An 18,040-nucleotide genomic window follows, 5' to 3' on the forward strand; every position below is an offset into this window, starting at 1 on the left:
GTCTTTTTTCAAGAAATGTTACTGAGTCCATTTGAAAGCTGAATAACAGCGAGCAATCCCTCTGAAATATCAGGGTCAGATTTCAAGACTGTGTAAAGCTGTTCACCATACCAAAATGGGACTTTAATATTACCTAATAAAGGTCAGATCCCATAGTTCAAAGGAGTGCAAACAAACAGCAGTGCTGAGGAAGCGTTCCACCTTCGAAGTCACTGATGTTACCTTACACATGAGCTGTTTGTTCTGCCAGACTGAGCTGGCATTCTGCAAGGTCGGCGCTCATCAAAGTGAGAATGGGGACTAAGGACTGAAGGTTAAAGGATGCTTGGTTTCAGCCCCAAAGTGTTAAATGCATTTAACCTTAGTACAGGAGTGCGAGCATAAATAGTAAACCTAAGCTGGCCTCTCTGCCACATGCCAGAATTTTTCAGTATACCAAATTTTTCACACTGAAAAGCAGATGTAACTAGTTGACTACAAAAGCTCCTATTCATTTTAATTGGTTGGTTAAATTCATCAAGAATAAGAAAACCAGTAGTAGAACTCTTTTTTTTCATCTCAATTGGTTAGTTTCACCTAGTACCAAGGCAGTGAGAGTCCCTGCCTGTCCCACAATGGATTCTCAGTCATGCCACAGTACAAACCTGCTCCTCTTGTCCCCGGGGCCAAGTACAAAGGAGAAAGAGTGCAGACGCTACCAGGAAAATTGCTTCCCAGGGCCATAGGTCAAGCAAGTCAAAAGTCTGTATTTCAATAATATATGTAAAGAACATTCATTAGTTTAATGCAACAACCGAAGCTTCTGAGACCAGTGCACAAGATTTTGGAAAGTCTCCATATATATCTTCCACCTCACTTAAAGATACAGGCAAAACCACAATTTGCATGTGACCGCAGTCAATTCAAGCTGATTGAATTTAAACATTTATGTAACCTTCTAATGTAAAACCTAGTCATTGCTGAAGTTTACTATACTTTTCTTATTATTTCAAAGCCATGAGTTGAAACAATGCTTATCAACTTTGATCCAGAACCAGTAAAAGTACAAATTTTATCATTATTACATGAGACATTACTTAAGTGTATGTTATCTTCAATGAAAACAGTTCCCAGAGTAAATGTCTTACAAAATCACTTGGCTAGAATACTGTAGAGTTTTGAATCTGGAAATGAAAACTACTAGCAGTTTCATGCAAGGCGATTCCAACACAAGGAAAATTAATGCACATTGCAGAGGAAGAATTCTTGGATAAGAGGCAGAACTGTACTAATCTTCAGCTCCTTATAGGCTATAAACAAGATGTTTTATAGAGGTAGCTGAAGAATTACAGTTGGGTCTACTTGAGCTTTAGAGAGAAATAGCCATCAACTGAAAGCCTGATAGCCAAATACTGACAGCATTTGGCAGAGTTGTTGGGTGGGCGTAAGGCTTTCCATGCCACCAAGCAGATAATGGATTGACTTAATATTCTTATCTAAAAGACCTCCTCCTGGTGATTTCTCAGAATCATTATTAAAAAAAAAAAAAGATTCCTTAAACAACATTAAAATAGCTGAAAGTTCCCCATTCTGCTTGTTCAATGCAAAGAGCTTTTTAACCTTATGGGAAGAGTCATAAGAAATGACCATTATATATACTAAGCTCCATTTTCATTAAAAAGGTTATGTTTTGAGTAATGAACTTTACTTTTTTAATAACAAACTGGACAAGTTTGAACATGAGTCTTCTACAAAACCCGTCCTCCCAAAACACGCCTGTATCAGGCAGACAAGGCTATCCGCAATTGCCTCTAAGCTAACTGGAGAAGATGACGTGCTTTTCATTTCAGTGTTTGCTTTTCAGGAAATTCTGTTCCCCACTGAAGCAAGGTTTGTGTTTCTGGAATTTCTTTTGCGTGTGCTATGTGCTATCAGCACACAGTAGGTTTGGTATTAAGCATAATAAATTCTACGTTACAAACCACTGACAGCAAAATATAATTGTTTCCTAAGTCCCTGTAGGATGTCTCAAACAGAATACGAATACAAGAAGCACTTTTGACGCTTCACTTCATACAAGATGTATAACTCTATAATATTAATCAATTTAACTTGTGCTCAGAAAATGATTCCAGTAAGTAGCACATACAATGTCTTTCAAAACTCAGACAGAAACTAACATATAAATAGTGAGAGGTGAGAAGAAAAGGAAACTGAAGTATAGCCAGATGTTCTTGTTGCAAGAGCTCATTCATTTTCTTCTCAATTCTGTTCCCTGCATATGAGCCAGCTCCAGTCAAATTCCAGCTCCCCTGCTCCAAACAGAGCTGATGCTGTTGCTCACAATGAATACAAGGAGGAGGTGAGTGCTATTATAGCTCAATGCCAGACAGTAGCCCTCACACAGTGCTATTGAGCTTATTACTCAAAAAAATACACCAGAAGCATCTCAGTGACATACTAGACCAGAATATATTGCATAAAATTGGCTTAAAATTTCTTGGGCTATGTATGATATCCATGGCAAATGCCATTTTTTCCCATCTGGTACTCTTCTGTCCCTTTTCGACAGTGCTCACTGATGATCCTGTACTGAGCACTTACTGCCTTTTCAGTTTATTTGGGTTTTGGTACCCTGTTGACTTCCCTAACACCACTGGAGGCATGTCTTCCTCCATTTCTTTCCTGCAGCTCTCCCAGAAGAGTTCCTCTACTGGTCCTCAATGTCTGGTGGCTGACACCATGCTGCAAAGTCACTGTGCTGGGCCACAAAGACCCTGTGCTGGGCTGCAAAGTCCCCATGCTGGGCTGCAGCCACCCACAGCCATTGCAGCAGTCAGGGGCTGCCACTCCACCTCCAACCTGCAGCTATCAGCATGCCCCAGAGCGCAAAGCCACTAAAGTTGGCTCCTCGAGGGCTATGGAAAGGGAAGGAGGAGACATGCAGAAAACGAGGCAGGGGGGAAAAATCCACAAAGAGGTCCAGTGACAGCCAAAAAAAGCAGGGAAGGTAAAGGTGCAGCACAGATGGCTAATGCAGGAGAGAAGATGCAATTTCTTCTTCTTGAAATAAAATTTCTACATAGTGACCTCATACAAAATAAAGCTTATCATAAGCACTTACTTACCTTACTTATCCTCGAGACATACTCATGTGCCCAATTCAAATAACGTTAGTGGAAAGGTGTACAGTACTGTATACAAACCTATTACTTGTGCAGTACCGGTCACTGGAGGTGCAAGTAAGAACTTGCCCTATGAATGGTAACAGTAAGGCTACAAGGTTTCATTTGATGATTTTCATTATTTTTAAGATGTATATTATACACAGAGCAACAGTTCACAAAAGCATAAAATTTCACAACATCTTTTAAAAGTTACTGATGCAAATCCTCCCCTTTCAAGCAAGTGTTTATACTGTTAAAAGGTTTTAAACCTCGAGTTGTTGGAGCCATAAACATTTGTTTTAGTACTTGGTAATTCAGAACTACAGTCAAACAACTCTGAGCCCTTCTGAACGCAATCAGCATCCCTTACGGTTCCCAACAGCAACACAAAAGCAACAGGCACTCATAGACATGAGGGAGAAGGAATTATTGTTCCGTGTCTTTTTCTAAGTTGCTCCTTTTTTGGTGCATGAAGGGGTTGAATAAATTGCAGCCAGAACAGCACACAGCATGACCAGGCTGTAGAGGGGCAGGCAAGGCAGCTGTGCACACATAGCCTCAGCATGCTGCCCACGTACCCCCCATTAGCCGGAGACCCCTGTGCTCCCCAGGCTGCCTCCCTGAAACATCCCAGAGCAACCGCATTAGCAACTGCTACCACCTAATTAGGTACTCCATCACCACCAGTGCGGCCCAGTGATGGAGTGAAACCCAGTAATTCCACCAGGCAGTGAACAATTGCAGACCCAGAGGCTGTGTAATGCTGCTGCTTACAAATTCATTCACTGCAATGTGCTTGGTGAGTCACTGCCACTCCACGTGTAATGTCGGAGCAAAGACAAAGTGGCTCCAGGGGGGCACTGCAGCTCCCTGGCCCCCCAGGCAAAAGCAGGAAAGGGGAAAACCCGCAGAGGGGGTTTGCTGGTCCTAAAGATAGCACAGTTACTTTTTTCCTCTATCCCGCTCTCAGACTTTGGCTTAGCGCCAACACCACCAGTGCTTTGGGATGGCGGTTTAGGACTTTTTGGTGGCTTTGGAAGAGAATTGGTCATCTCAGGCACAGCACAGACAGACTGGGAATAGTCAATAAAACATAAAACCTGCTCACACATAAGGGGATCTTTATAAAACTCCAATTACTGCTGGCTTGTTACCTAAGAATCCCTAAGAGGTAAGAGATATTGCTCGCTGTGAGGCCCGGGGTAATGAAATTACAAATCCTTTCATGAGTAAGCATATGCTAGAAAGCTACGTTTATTTGGCCTACATATTTGAAACTGTTCAAAAGGTTATTGTCTCACAAAATTTGGATCAGAAATTACTACTCATATTTGCCTTTCTCTAACAAGGAGCTATATTCAGGGTCGTTTTTAATTCCTCAGTGATCGATTAGAATACTACAAACACTACTGCAAAGAAGCCTCATTTAAATTCTGTTTTCTGAAGAAGTATCAAACATGCACACACACACGAAAAAATACTCTCAGATCCACACCATAAATAGCAGCAAATGCAGTCCCCTTGAGAAACCTGGTGAGCCCAACAGCCTTGTCTTTTCAAGTGGTTAATTAACTTGTACAAGAAAACTCCCATCTTATTTCCATAGTTTGTCTCCAGCACGTTTTAATTTCAGAATTGAGATCAAATGTTCTTGTTGCAAACCATGGATGGAACTAGCTTTTCACAAAATTACGATGTTTACCTCTACAAAATAGATACACAGGATGGGTTTCCAAAAATATTTTGATGCCATCATAAGTTAGGTGCTCAACTCCAGTTGAATTTATTATTTCAATATATAATATTTAAACTGTCTTGGTAACTAAATCCCATGAAGTTAAGGATACTTGAAAACCCTAGTCTGCGTTCAGTGTCACTGTGGAAAACCTGTCCCAGGAAGACACTGCCTTTTGGGCTTGTGCCAGCGCCAGCAGTGCCGCATTCCTCCAGGACAGGATGGGACACGGATACTGCCAATATACATTCCCCAGCCAGGTGTGAATGTTTCATCCGCTTTCACTTTTTTCTTCAAACATTCTCTGCACCTCTCCTTAGTGCCAACACTTAACACAATGAATTTCCTTATAAAATACAGCTCCAGCCAACTGCATGAGTAACAGTCCATGTGCTGCAGCAAAAAGAACTCAATGTATGAAACGCACTATCAGCAGATGGGAAATCTGACTACACCACATCACTGCACCAGATGCTGGGAAAAAGACCTTGCTCTTCAGAGTGTATTTAATGAAGGCAAGACTAGCAAGATCTGAAGAAACATACGTGTTTGTCCCACCTTGTACCACACATTGTATCTGCTTGCCATGGTCCCTAGCGAGTCATAGCCTTATCCGTAAGATCACACTGAAGTGTGCTTCATTATAAGAGCTATTATCTGCATTTTAGGGGTAAGTCAGGAAGACAGAAATCCACATTCTCAAACATCTCTAGTTACTAGATGGGCAGGTACTGGGGTTTAAAAAGAAAACACCTCGAGACCTGAACATTTCTGTAAGATGTTTAGGCTCTTAAAAATCTGCATACATCTGACTATGATAGGTTATGCATACCAGGCTTGTGCTTGCACCACTTCACAGATCTTCACATCTTTAAGACAAGATCCTCTAAACTATTTGCTCTAACTAAATATCGTGAGCTCCTGGTTCAATATACAGCTACCACTTACAAAGCTCTATAAGAGTACAGAAGCCTGACACAAAAGTATTAACCAAGAGCTCATGACCTTTGGTTAGTATCTCCATTTTAGCAAGGAGATGCACATGATGAATGGAAGAAGGTCTGCAGTGACGAGGGCTTGGGCTCACCAGGGGAATTCTTGCAAAGAAAGAATAATGCTCCAAATTCAGAGCTCGCAGCTTTAAGAGGCACGCTGAAGCCCAGCCTGCTGGAAAACCAGCGGCAGCAGTCTGACCTGTAGCAGTTCCCAAAACACAAACAGGCAAGCAGCAGTCATGCAGCAACATGTCCAGAGAGATCATCTAGACACAAACACCAAATCATCAACACTGACCCCAAAAGTATGCTCCTGGGTAGGGCAAGCCTGGATACTCAAAATTCAGCTGCAGCCTACATGCCCAGTCTGGCAGGTTAGATCAGCCCTCCTGATCCGTGCTCAAATTCCTCAAGTGGGGCTATGATACAGCACTTGATACAGGCCTAATGCTGCATCCACTGAAAGCAAGAGCTTTGGAAACAGAACGCCAGGCCACATCTGGCAGTCCAGTGCCTGGAGATTTGATAACTTTGGCTACTGTTTATTCCAGAGTCTGCAGACAATTAGTCTGTCCATATGGTTGGGGCAGGCTTTTGCTTCCCTTGCACCCTTTGCTCACAAATTCACATCACAAGCAGTGTTCAGCGCACACACATTTGAAATCACTGGTCTTGTTAAAACGGAAAGTACCAAGAGGGCCCATCCCAGCACAAGTGGTTCCCTTCATCTTCCTGTCCAACCTCAGCCCCTACTTACACTTTTAGATATTGGAAGGAAGACAAATACAAAAGACAGGGAAACACAACTGCGGTGACTACCGCACCTCAGGCAGGTTTCCTTCCAAACCTTGCGTGCAGAGGGGCAGACCTAGCCGTGCTTCATCCCGCAATGCTCTGCTCCAGCACAAACTTGAAATGACAGGTCCACTGTCAGCGGGGCCAGTTGGCAGCAGCCCAGCAGCCCAAATCTGCCAGCTGGTCTGAGAGAGGTCTCTGCACGAGGTGCTCACGGCTTCACCACCAGATGGGCCAGTGGAGCTGCACAAGGAGGCGGTGGCAGTCCCTGGCCATGGGCCTTGGGGACACAGCATTGAGGCGAGCAAGGGAATGGGTCTAGGAAGAGGTTGTGCACTAGAAGCCATAAGAGGATCAGCCCATGCATACCATACATGGCATTTTTTAATTAGGAAACAGCTGCATTTTTTCTTTTTCCTCCTAAACTAGCATCCGGCTACCTAATAAGGTATGAATGCTATTTTTGTCAGAACAGCTGGATCTATTTTGCAGTTCTCTCTTAAAATACGTCTTAATTTTATAGTATAGTCTTCCTCTTTCTGTAACTGTCTCAGCCTGCCTTACACCCATTCACGCTATCTTCCTCTGTAATCTTACTATCTCAGAACTTTAACTACCAAAGAGACAATTGAACACTGTCACCTGGGGCTGTAATTCATGCTGATTCACACTTGCTGGTCCAGAGGCTTTTTCTCCCCACCCCCCACTCTCCTGAGGTTTATTTTTATTCCTCAGTTATCACAGAATCACAGAATCAGTACGGTTGGAAAAGACCTGTAAGATCATCGAGTCCAACCTGGGGGGGGGGAAAAAAAAAAAAAAAAAAAAAAAAAAAACCAAAAAAAAAAACCACACAACACAACCACAAAACCCACGCCACACAACAACAATAACAAGCCACAACCCACCCAACACCACACAGCACCATGTCCATCAAGCTACATCCCACAATGCCACATCCACACGCTCCTTGAATACCTCCAGGGAGGGTGACTCTACCACCTCCCTGGGCAGCCTATTCCAGTGTTTCACCACTCTCTCAGTGAAGAACTTTTTCCTAATGTCTAGCCTGAACCTCCCCTGTCGCAACTTGAGGCCATTTCCTCTAGTCCTGTCACTAGTCACTTGGGAGAAGAGACCAACACCCACCTCTCTGCAACCCCCTTTCAGGTAGTTGTAGAGAGCGATAAGGTCTCCCCTCAGCCTCCTCTTCTCCAGGCTAAACAACCCCAGCTCGCTCAGCCGCTCCTCATAAGACTTGTGTTCCAGACCCCTCACCAGCTTCGTCGCCCTTCTCTGGACACGCTCCAGCACCTCCATGTCCTTCTTGTAGTGAGGGGCCCAAAACTGAACACAGTATTCGAGGTGCGGCCTCACCAGAGCCGAGTACAGAGGCATGATCACCTCCCTGCTCCTGCTGGCCACACCATTTCTGATGCAAGCCAGGATGCCGTTGGCCTTCTTGGCCACCTGGGCACACTGCTGGCTCATATTCAGCCGGGTGTCGATCAACACCCCCAGGTCCTTTTCTGCAGGGGAACTTTCCAGCCACTCATCCCCAAGCCTGTAGCGTTGCCTGGGGTTGTTGTGGCCGAAGTGTAGAACCCGGCACTTGGCCTTATTGAACTTCATCCGGTTGGCCTCAGCCCATCGATCCAGCCTGTCCAGATCCCTCTGCAGAGCCTTCCTACCCTCAAGCAGATCAACACTCCCTCCCAACTTGGTGTCATCTGCAAACTTGCTGAGGGAGCACTCTATCCCCTCATCCAGATCATCAATGAAGATATTAAACAAGACCGGTCCCAAAACCGAGCCCTGGGGGACTCCGCTTGTGACCGGCTGCCAGCTGGATTTCACCCCATTCACCACAACCCTCTGGGCTCGGCCATCCAGCCAGTTTTTTACCCAGCGAAGAGTGTACCTATCTAAACCACAGGCCGCCAGCTTCTCTAGGAGAATACTGTGGGGAACAGTGTCAAAGGCTTTGCTGAAGTCCAGGTAGACAACATCAACAGCCTTCCCCTCATCCACTAGGCGGGTCACCTGGTCATAGAAGGAGATCAGGTTGGTCAAGCAGGACCTGCCTTTCATGAACCCGTGCTGGCTGGGCCTGATCCCTTGGGTAACCTGCACGTGTCCCGTGAGCGCCCTCAAGATGAGCCTCTCCATAACCTTCCCCGGCACCGAGGTCAGGCTGACAGGCCTGTAGTTCCCCGGATCCTCCTTCCGACCCTTCTTGTAGATGGGCGTCACGTTGGCAAGCCAACTGGCCCCGCTGACAGTGGACCTGTCATTTCCTAGTTTGAGGGCTCAAAGCTGATTTCTTCCTGTTGCAAAGAGAACTGTGAAGTAGACAACATAGGATTAAGCCTGAGGTAATTCAAGTAACTGTGAAAGAACTCTTCACCTGATACCAAAAAATACAAAGTAATTGCAAATAGTTTGTGCTTCTGAAGCACCATCCATAGCATTCTCCCACCTCCAGTGCATTTTATGGTGGCAGTAGGAGGGACAAAGGCTCGGTGTGCTCAGGGAACGCCTCGGAAACCCTCACTGCAGGTCTGCTTTTGTCCTGTTTGTCCTCAGTTCAGAAATTCAAGGTCATCTTTCTTCATGAGTGTCAGTATCAGCAAATGTGCAGTAGATGGGCTGGTTGAAATCTCAACTACATCCTTAGAAACTACAAATGAGCCTCCTAGTACCTCCTACCTGATCAGGATTCACATGCAATAAATGCCATTCTCACATCCATTGATCTCGACTCGCAAATATTTACTTGGTGCAGTTTACTTCAGTCGGAGAGCAATTATCCTTATCCCCAAAAATGACCATGATTAAAAAAAAATTAAAAAAAAAAATCACAAGCTGTGGATGAGTTTAAGTTGAAAAATACCTCCATTCTGAAACACAATGGGTCCAGCTAGACACAAACTGCTATTCAGCCTGCCAAAACCAGAACTCAAATCATAAACCATTCACGAGGCTGTTTGCTACCTGAGTTACATTTATCCAAGAAACAGCACTCTACTGGCAGAGCATAGCAAAACGGAAAAAAAGTGGGAAAATCATAACAAAAGTTGACAGTAAGATCTTTAAAAATGTTTTATTCAACCCTCCCCTGTTCAGGGCATTTTTAGGATGAGGAAATAGGAAATATAGAAATTAAAACTCCCTCTGCTTGCTGCTGTTGCAGTAAGTGACAGGGTAAGATCAATGTTTGGAAAGAGACTGTATAAAGAGAATAGTCTTCATCAATCTCATCCCTTCCCTTGGTGCAAGTACTTAATGTACACTTTCTCAGCTGAGTAATTACCTCTACTTTACACTTACAGTTCCTTTAGGAATGGAATAATTAGCATTTGCCACAGAAACTTCAATAGGTCTGTATGTTGCTGAAGAAAGTTGCTCTTTGGTCTATATTCAGGATCTACAACAAGCGCACTCACACATGGAGTGAAAGACAAGGGTTTCTGCAGCAGGGAGTGCTACGGGCTAGCACAGAGCACATGGTGGCCGCAAGCATCCCCTGGGCTCACGCAGACCTGCAGAGCTGGTGCTGCGCTTCCCACCTTGCAAATGGAGAAACCAGCTCCCCAAAGTCACCATTTTAGCAGTGGGTTTGCAACAGGGCCCATTTCTGCAATGGCAGCAGCACCCACATCCTGGGGGCTGTGAGTGCTGCTGCTGCCCCCGAGAGCCAGCAGTGAGGGCCTGGCCTCACACAACACCCAGGTATCAAAACGGCTGGTCCAGAAAAGCTCAGAGCAGCCAAAAAAAGGAGAGGGGAAAGAATTCCCAAAACAAATGGCAATTCACTGGAGTCCACGACTGAAGACGCTAAGTAGATCGTCTTAGCTGGCTGATGCAAAATACAGTGCAATATGACATCTTGTTGTATATGCTTGTGTATAACAACAGCAGCTTTTTAGATGCAGAGTTATTTCCATCCCCGGGCCGGGTCGGGGAAGAGCTCAGCACATACCCCAAGGCAGCCTCGCTGGGGACCAACCTGCTGGTCAGTGAGAAGGGAAGCAGTGTGTGCCAGCCCCACAGAGTCGTACTGAAACACAGATGAAAAAGGAAGCGCAAAAGGAGAAAGAGAATCAAAATACAAAATCAACCTTTCCCGAGCACCAAAGTAGTCCACGTTGTTTTCACCATTAGATTACATATGAGCCATCAGAGATTTGGGAGATGAAACTCAGCTACATATAAAACCAAAGTGAGATACATAAAATATAAGTAATGAAGCCAAGTTTTTAACCAAAGGCATCAGGGATCCAACCACAGCTGAGTTGTGGTGCCAGGATACAGCTAATAGGAAAAACAAATGCAATAGCCATCTAACTTGGGCTGAATTTTTAGTGGCAGCAAATGTTTCTGTGAAGCCTTCTACACTTTTCTAAACTGCGGAGAAAAAGAAAGACTAAAAATATAAATAAAATATCTAGAATGTCCCTACAGTCACAAGAATGTATCTCTCAGTGGCTCGGGAACTTAAATAAATATATGTTTCCAGAAAAAAAGCAATTAAGATGAAATGTTAATAACCATATTGATGATTTCAAGGAAGGCAAAACCCAAAATAACAAAAATCCATCCCTATATTGACGAGAAAACCAGGAAAATTCAATTAAGTGCAAAAACCCCAAACAATCCCCTAACCCAGCCCTCCTCTCTGAGGCAGCTTAGCCACTTCCAGCTCCTTGGGCTGCATGCATCTTCCCTGCCCACTGCAACCCTCTGCAATCACACAGCATTCACAGTGGCCAAAGCACCCTCCTGAGCTGTGAGCAGTGGCCTCTGCACCTCACAGCACCCTGCTGAGGGCTGGTTGAGCCGAACCTGCGCTTGCTGCTTCGGGGAGCCCACGGGCAGGTCAGGGTGTGACCAGTGGCCTGGGAGCACCTACTTGGTTTGGGACACGAGTGACTGCGCCTGCGTGAGGGCTGGCTCTCATCGCACCCCAAAGAGCTGGACAGGACCTGAACACCACCTTGGGGCCGCCCATGTGCAGGCTCTGAGGAAAAGCCCAGCTGCACCCAGAGGTGCGGCACCACCCCGCTGCAGGAGTGGCAGCCTCATTTGGAAACGGCGAAACGGCCTCACAGGTTTTTAAAAATTAGGGGATTTGTGCAGTTTATATCATGCTGCTGGTTCTTTAGGGGAGAAAAGAAGTTATTTGGCAATTCTGGTAGATTATGCCATTTTATAGTTAGAAATACATGTACAAAGTTTATGTTTTCATTCTATATCTGAAGGCAAAACTAATTTTTCTTTCAAGTCTGACTAATATCTTCACTCACCCTCTATCACTGGCTCAGGAGTCACCAGAGAGACAGAAGATGTATGTGTTTTATTACTTGAAACATATGGATCTACTCACATGACTCACAACCCCATCAATTAAAACAACAGAACAAGTGAAAATACAGCAGTCCCTAGGCATGAGCACTGGCAGTAACCATGTCAAGAGAAATTCCTGATTTTTGGAGAAGGTTCTGTAGTTCCTTTACAGCCTGTACAGATCTGCTTTTTTGGTGAAATCAAGTAGTCAAGGTCTGACTCAGATTATAGCTGCTATCACTAATTGTTAAGTCAACACTTACAATGAAAACATTCAGTGGAAGTGGAAGAAAAAGAAAAAAGGCTACCAGCGCCATCCATGGACCTCATACATCTTGTTTGGTAAACAGTCATGAGGTGCTGTTTGTGTTGGGACCTAGAGTCTCAGCTCCAAATCTGCTCTCCTCCTCTCTCCCTTAAACTTCTTGAGTAGATGGACTAGGCAGCTCAAGATGTTTAAGGGCTACCTAGATAACCCAGGAAGAAATATCACTGTCTAGAGAGTAATCAGTATTCTCTACTCAGACTGCAAGTATTATACGTCTGAGTCTCATGAGAACATTTCTGCCATATCTTGAAAAAGGAGATATTACTCTTGATTTGATGAAAAATGAATTGGAAATATGAGCTGTATATGTGCTAATTTATAGCGATGAAGTTTGCATTCATTACAGTAATGAGCATTGCATAAAGCATATAATCAACATTCACTGCAGATGTCAAGAGGAATCCAGAGGCACTTGCCACAGTTGATCATAAACATCATAAACCTCCATCCCCCAAAAAACACAAAGCAAGAGGCAGTCCTTTTTCTCCCTACTAGTCCTCAGGGGTGTTTGAGTGTATCTATCAAGTTCTTGTACTAAGGAGCTTAGACAGCCTTTCAACCATAGGATAAATATTACAACAAGTGCTGTAAATATTTTCGTAGTAGAAGCACAACTGTTTCACTTCCTCCCCAGCAAAAGACAAAAGCTACAAATGTGATTACATTCAGTTGGTAACTGGAGGACCCAAGCAGCTAGCTAATTAAATCCTTTTGTGTAGAGTAAGATGTTTCTCTAACATCACATTAGAAATTAAAAGCAAGTAGTGGAAGGGAAAGTTCGGAGTTTAACAAATCGTTATCTGAAATAAAGTTAAAATACCAGAAAACACCATCCACAGTCTGCAGAATCAAAGCAAGGTAGGCAATAGTGAAATGGTATCTATTACGTCAAATGAAACACAAATCATCTTCTGAAAGAGGATGAAAGAAGGTAACTGGAGTTTTGCTTTATTTCATGCCCATGTGGAGCAGTAAGAAGAAAAGAACAGTGGACATGCACCAACATCATTATGAGTAAATGCTCTCTAGACGTCAACACTGGAAGTAGTTCTTACCTTCTGGTAACCTGGGGTTAGCGTGAATAGAGTTGGGGTCCCCATCTTCCTCAGGATGGTAACGATAAAGCGTCTGTGACTGCTTTTGGGATGACTGACTACGGTCTTCCTTTAGAGCAACAGGAGGAGAGGTTGTTGCACTGAACTTTACCTTCGGGAAAGCATTTCCCTCATGCGTTTCATGGGAAGATTTTGACAAACTCGGCTCAGTTAAATTCACCTCTTTCAAGCCTAGATACATGCTGTTCCCTGGGTCTTCTTTTCTGGCATGCTTTTTCATTTTAGAGTGGGGGCCTCTTTCTTGCTCATGCCTCTCTTTGTCCCCTTGCGTCCCCTTTGGTCTCCTCTCCAATTCCTCCAGGTGCTTGGGTGTCTCAGTGGTGGCCGTTGTGTGCTCCGGAGGAGCACTGGTGGTTACCGGTGCTTCCTTATGCGTCGCTTGCTGGAGGGATGCCGCAGTGGTGCGGGGCACCCTCTTTCGCTCACTTCTTTCTGTGGCACTACGAACTTCAGAGGGGGCCTTAGGCACTGGTGTAGAGAGTGGTGCAGCCGTTTCCTCGGTGGATGAGTCGGCCAGAGCCAAAGCTGAAGGAGCAATGCTGGCTGGTAAGTAGTCATAATCCTCGCTTTGCTCTTGGCTGATGCTCTCTCGCTCTAGGTGGGACGAATAACTCCTGTATTTTTTTGGAGACTCCACCTGGGTGTTGTCTCCTTCTGGTGCCTCCTGGTCGTAGCTGTACGGATCATCGTAGTGCCTCTCTGGTTCACTATCTTCAGCATCTATTGGACTTGCAGTGTTTAAGGCGAACGTGTTACAGTCTGGAAGCTGGTAGCACATCAGCTCACCACCAGCGTTTGGGCAATGGCAAACCTTGCAGGGGGGCATGTGGAAGGTGTGCCCTGCTACATACTTCTGGCCCTCGTGGAGGCAACCTATTCTCCCACACTGAGGACACCCGTCAGCTGGCACCACCGCATCAATGCAGTTTGGGGGCAGCTCTGGGCACAGCATGAACTGGCAGCTGATCTTGCCTCCTCCCTTGGGGCATGAGCACTCAGTGCTTCCAAAGTCCACAAAGTAAGACTGCCCTTCAGGTACTTTGCCGTTGATAAAGCCCACGTTGACGCAGTCGTAGTACTGGTAGCCTTCGCACGTGCAGCCGTGCTGCAGACATGTGGCACAGCACTCGCCAGGCTCCAGCACGTCCTCGATGCAGTTGTCCAGGGGCTGGCACTCCGCACCCGTGCAGTCCCTTTGTGCACGGGAAATGCCGGTCCACAGCAGCACAAGGAGGATGGCATTCAAACAGCTCTGCTGCCAGCTCTGGTACCTATCCATAGTCTTCCCAAACAAATACAGCTCCAGTCCAAACTTGCACATTTACTGGGTTTTTTTCCTAGAAGGCTGTAGATTCAGCTCCGAATCTGCAGTTTTTTCCCCGAGTTACCTTTTCTCATAGATCCTAGAGTTATGAAAGAAAACTCTGTTAAAGACTATACTCCGCACATATCCTGTTAAACATTAGAGGTCTTTAAAAGTTGGGACAAAATCCAACATCTGGAAACCTAAGTACAAAATTAATCATAATGTCTTCCAAGCATTGTAGCCACTAAGTTTGGAGTTGCATGCTTCCCCCCCACCCCCATTCTGAAAAAGAAAGAAAGAAAAAAGAAAGAAAAAAAGGTTGTGACTGCTCTCTTTTGAATCTGTTCACAAAATGTATATATATTTCAATAAAAAGAAGGCCTTTATACTTCAATGCCTTTTTGCTAATCTTTCCAGATAAAAGGAGAAAGATTTTTTGGCAGATAATAAGTAAATACACAGTTCTGCCTCTGCAGATGTAAGTTTAAGATAATTATTCTTTCTGTTTTAGTTACAAAGACCCAAATCTTAAAGATCTTTCTTAGACAAAACTTAGCCTTGAGACGTGAGAATTTATCTGTATGCACGTTAACTCAAAATAAGAGGAGGTTTTTTCTGCCTCCTTCCCCTGCTTAGCAATCTTTTGCACTTCAGTCTTCGGCACTGACAGGGGTTTTTTTGCCCCAGCAGTGCTAAAATAGAACTTCTTTGTATATTGCGGTTACTGTGTGGTTAAACATCATATTAGCTACCCTGTAATACATATTAGAGGCCGGATCCTCAGCTCAAAAAAGTTGGCACAGCTCCACAGCATGCCTGTAGCCCACAGAGGGATCGACTCTGACTTCACTACAGTTACAACTGTATATGCAGTGGACGTTTACACCAGCTGAGGATATGCCACCATCGGCAGCCACTTCTTTTATTTTTGACAACACCAGTAATACTTTATAGTGAATTACTACACTATGAACAGAATACACATATATATATATAAATGAATTGGCATAATAAAACTTTGTTAAAATGCATTGAGGAAAAGAAAATTGTTTGCTTTTTAATTACTAAACCCTTTGACCATACAAAAGCTTAAGAGTTAAAGTAAATCAGCTGTTGTCCTTTATATCAAAAGCATGCTCAAAAAGCTACACAATTAACATGGAAAAGTAGTTAAAACAGAAAAAAGTTTGCCTATAGAATTTTATAGAATTAGAGATCTGATTATTTTTCCAGAACCCCTCCCATCATCAAAAAAATAAAGACCCTAAAACACTTATCCAGGGGGTAAAATGTAGTCACATCACCAAGAACAATAAACCACACATGCAACAGGAATTCTGCCAGAAAGTCCATTCAGAAAGATTACTTCTCCCATTCAAACTGGGCTTCCAAGAAGTCTGCTTCGGCACTGCTGGAAAGCAGCCAGGCCGTGGGAAAAGCGTGCCTGTTCTGATAAGATATGGACAAACTGTGCTAAGAATTTCCACAGTTATGCCCTGGAATTGGAATTACTTCAGTACGTTGTACAGAGATATAATTCTTACAAATGCAGATTTTCTACTACTAATTCGAGTATATTAGTCAAGTGTGCTAAAGGATACTGATTGAAGGAAAAATAAAATTGTCAGAAAGTATAATCATGGCTTGGAAGAATCTCACTTTTTCAGAACTGCTCTCAAAACTAGGATATTTCATATGAAGGAGAATTTTCAATATGTGGTGCTGAAATTAATTCTTCAGAATCCAGCCTGGGAATTAATAATTTATCCTACTTTCAGCAGCTTTTCCAGGTAATCCAAATTTGTAATTATCACATAGCTTCAGCTGGGAAATAATGAATGGAAGGACAATTAAAGATAAGCTGCTTCTGTAAGGGTCCCACTGCAGGATTTTGTCACCATCCTCTCCCATTGGTACCTCCTAGCTTTAATGCTTCAGCGCGTGCAAGTCCCTTGCTCAAACTCTGTGCTTGCCAGAGCACTGCTGGTGGCAGCTGAGCACAGCTCTGCCCTCTCCCACATCAGTGCTTCCCAGGCTCAGAAAGCCCCGGGACCCCGATGTGGGCCTTTTGGGTGTCATGGCCCCAGGTTTGGCCAGCCTCTGCGTGCACGGAGGTAGGGCACAGCATTGCCTTGGTCATCAGCACCTGTGGGACACGTGAGGGGTGGGCTTGTGTGCATCACCCGCTTTATATCCAAACAGCAACTACTCACAGTCAACTACTGCTGTCCTGGTGTGGCACAGCCCATCAGGTAAATGCAACAATGGGAGCAGGACACCCCCCGTGAACAGCGTTTGCCTGCCCTGCTTGTATGTCCAGATTTCCCCAAAACAAGCACTCACTTCTCAGGCATAAACTTGAGCTCCCGACAAGAACCCCCCAAATTACCTTGTATCCTGAAGCAAGAAGCAGAAAGCCAGTCGTAATTTCTATCTAGCATGCCTAGAAGTTCAAGCACAGCTGAGGGTCTATCATGGGACAGTCCTGTTTTCATGAAAGGAGCTGCTTGACTGCCCTCCCCTGTACAGTTACCTCCTCCCCTCCTCATCTGCACCCCCTTTCTGTTCAAGGGTTTGTTTGCTTGTTCAGGTCACCTCCAGTTTTACCTCTGTTCCTCTCCTTGCTCCCTTGCCTCTCGCCCACGGAGAGGTCCGGAGAGCTCGCGGCCCCTCTCCCACAGCAAGCCCTGTCCCTGCTCCCCGCCTCTCACACTTCCTGCTCAATGCCTTATTCAGTCCCTCTGTACCCTTTCTCTTTTGATCATTTCCACGTCCCTCAACATTTGGTTTCTCAAACTAACAACCTCAAACTGATAAGGCTGAAATCCTTATAAACCCTTTTTCTGTTGATAACACCACAATCTTCCCTATCCTCAGGGTCACTTTCCTTCATCAGAGGCTCCTTGTTTCTGGTGTAATGATTCCAACAGAATTATCTCTTTTTATTCCTTTAAACCATTGCATTTTCCCTGTGCTTTCTCCATCTGTTCCCCACACCCATCGCTCCCCCCACCCCCCCCCCCCACCCCATAAACTTGCATATCAAAGAAACAGTCTTTACTTCAGGCACAGAGAAAAACAGCTTCGAGTGAAGCGCACAGACATGACTACTGAGCCCCACTGAGAAAACGCATCCCTCCAAACAGAGCGTGTGTGCTCTTGCCAGCCCACGCAGCTGATGTGCAACTGCCTCTGGATCTATGCCCTTCCCCAATGCTGAAATGATGCTCTGGAGACAGCAGCTAATTACTTGGTAATGGCATCAAAAGCTGGA

The 18,040-nt window shown here is 44.6% G+C and overlaps 1 protein-coding gene across 1 annotated transcript in view; it reads right to left on the reverse strand.

Moving 5' to 3' along the window:
* Positions 1-14,739, reverse strand: part of FBLN2 (fibulin 2) — a 78,636-nt gene extending 63,897 nt beyond the window's left edge. The window contains exon 1 of the mRNA XM_059823038.1: positions 13,401-14,739. Coding sequence (XP_059679021.1) covers positions 13,401-14,739 — 1,339 coding nt within the window. The remainder of the gene's footprint in view (positions 1-13,400) is intronic.
* Between the last annotated feature and the right edge of the window lie 3,301 nt (positions 14,740-18,040).

The sequence above is a fragment of the Gavia stellata genome, chromosome 12 (genome assembly GCF_030936135.1).
Source record: "Gavia stellata isolate bGavSte3 chromosome 12, bGavSte3.hap2, whole genome shotgun sequence".
NCBI lineage: Eukaryota > Metazoa > Chordata > Aves > Gaviiformes > Gaviidae > Gavia > Gavia stellata.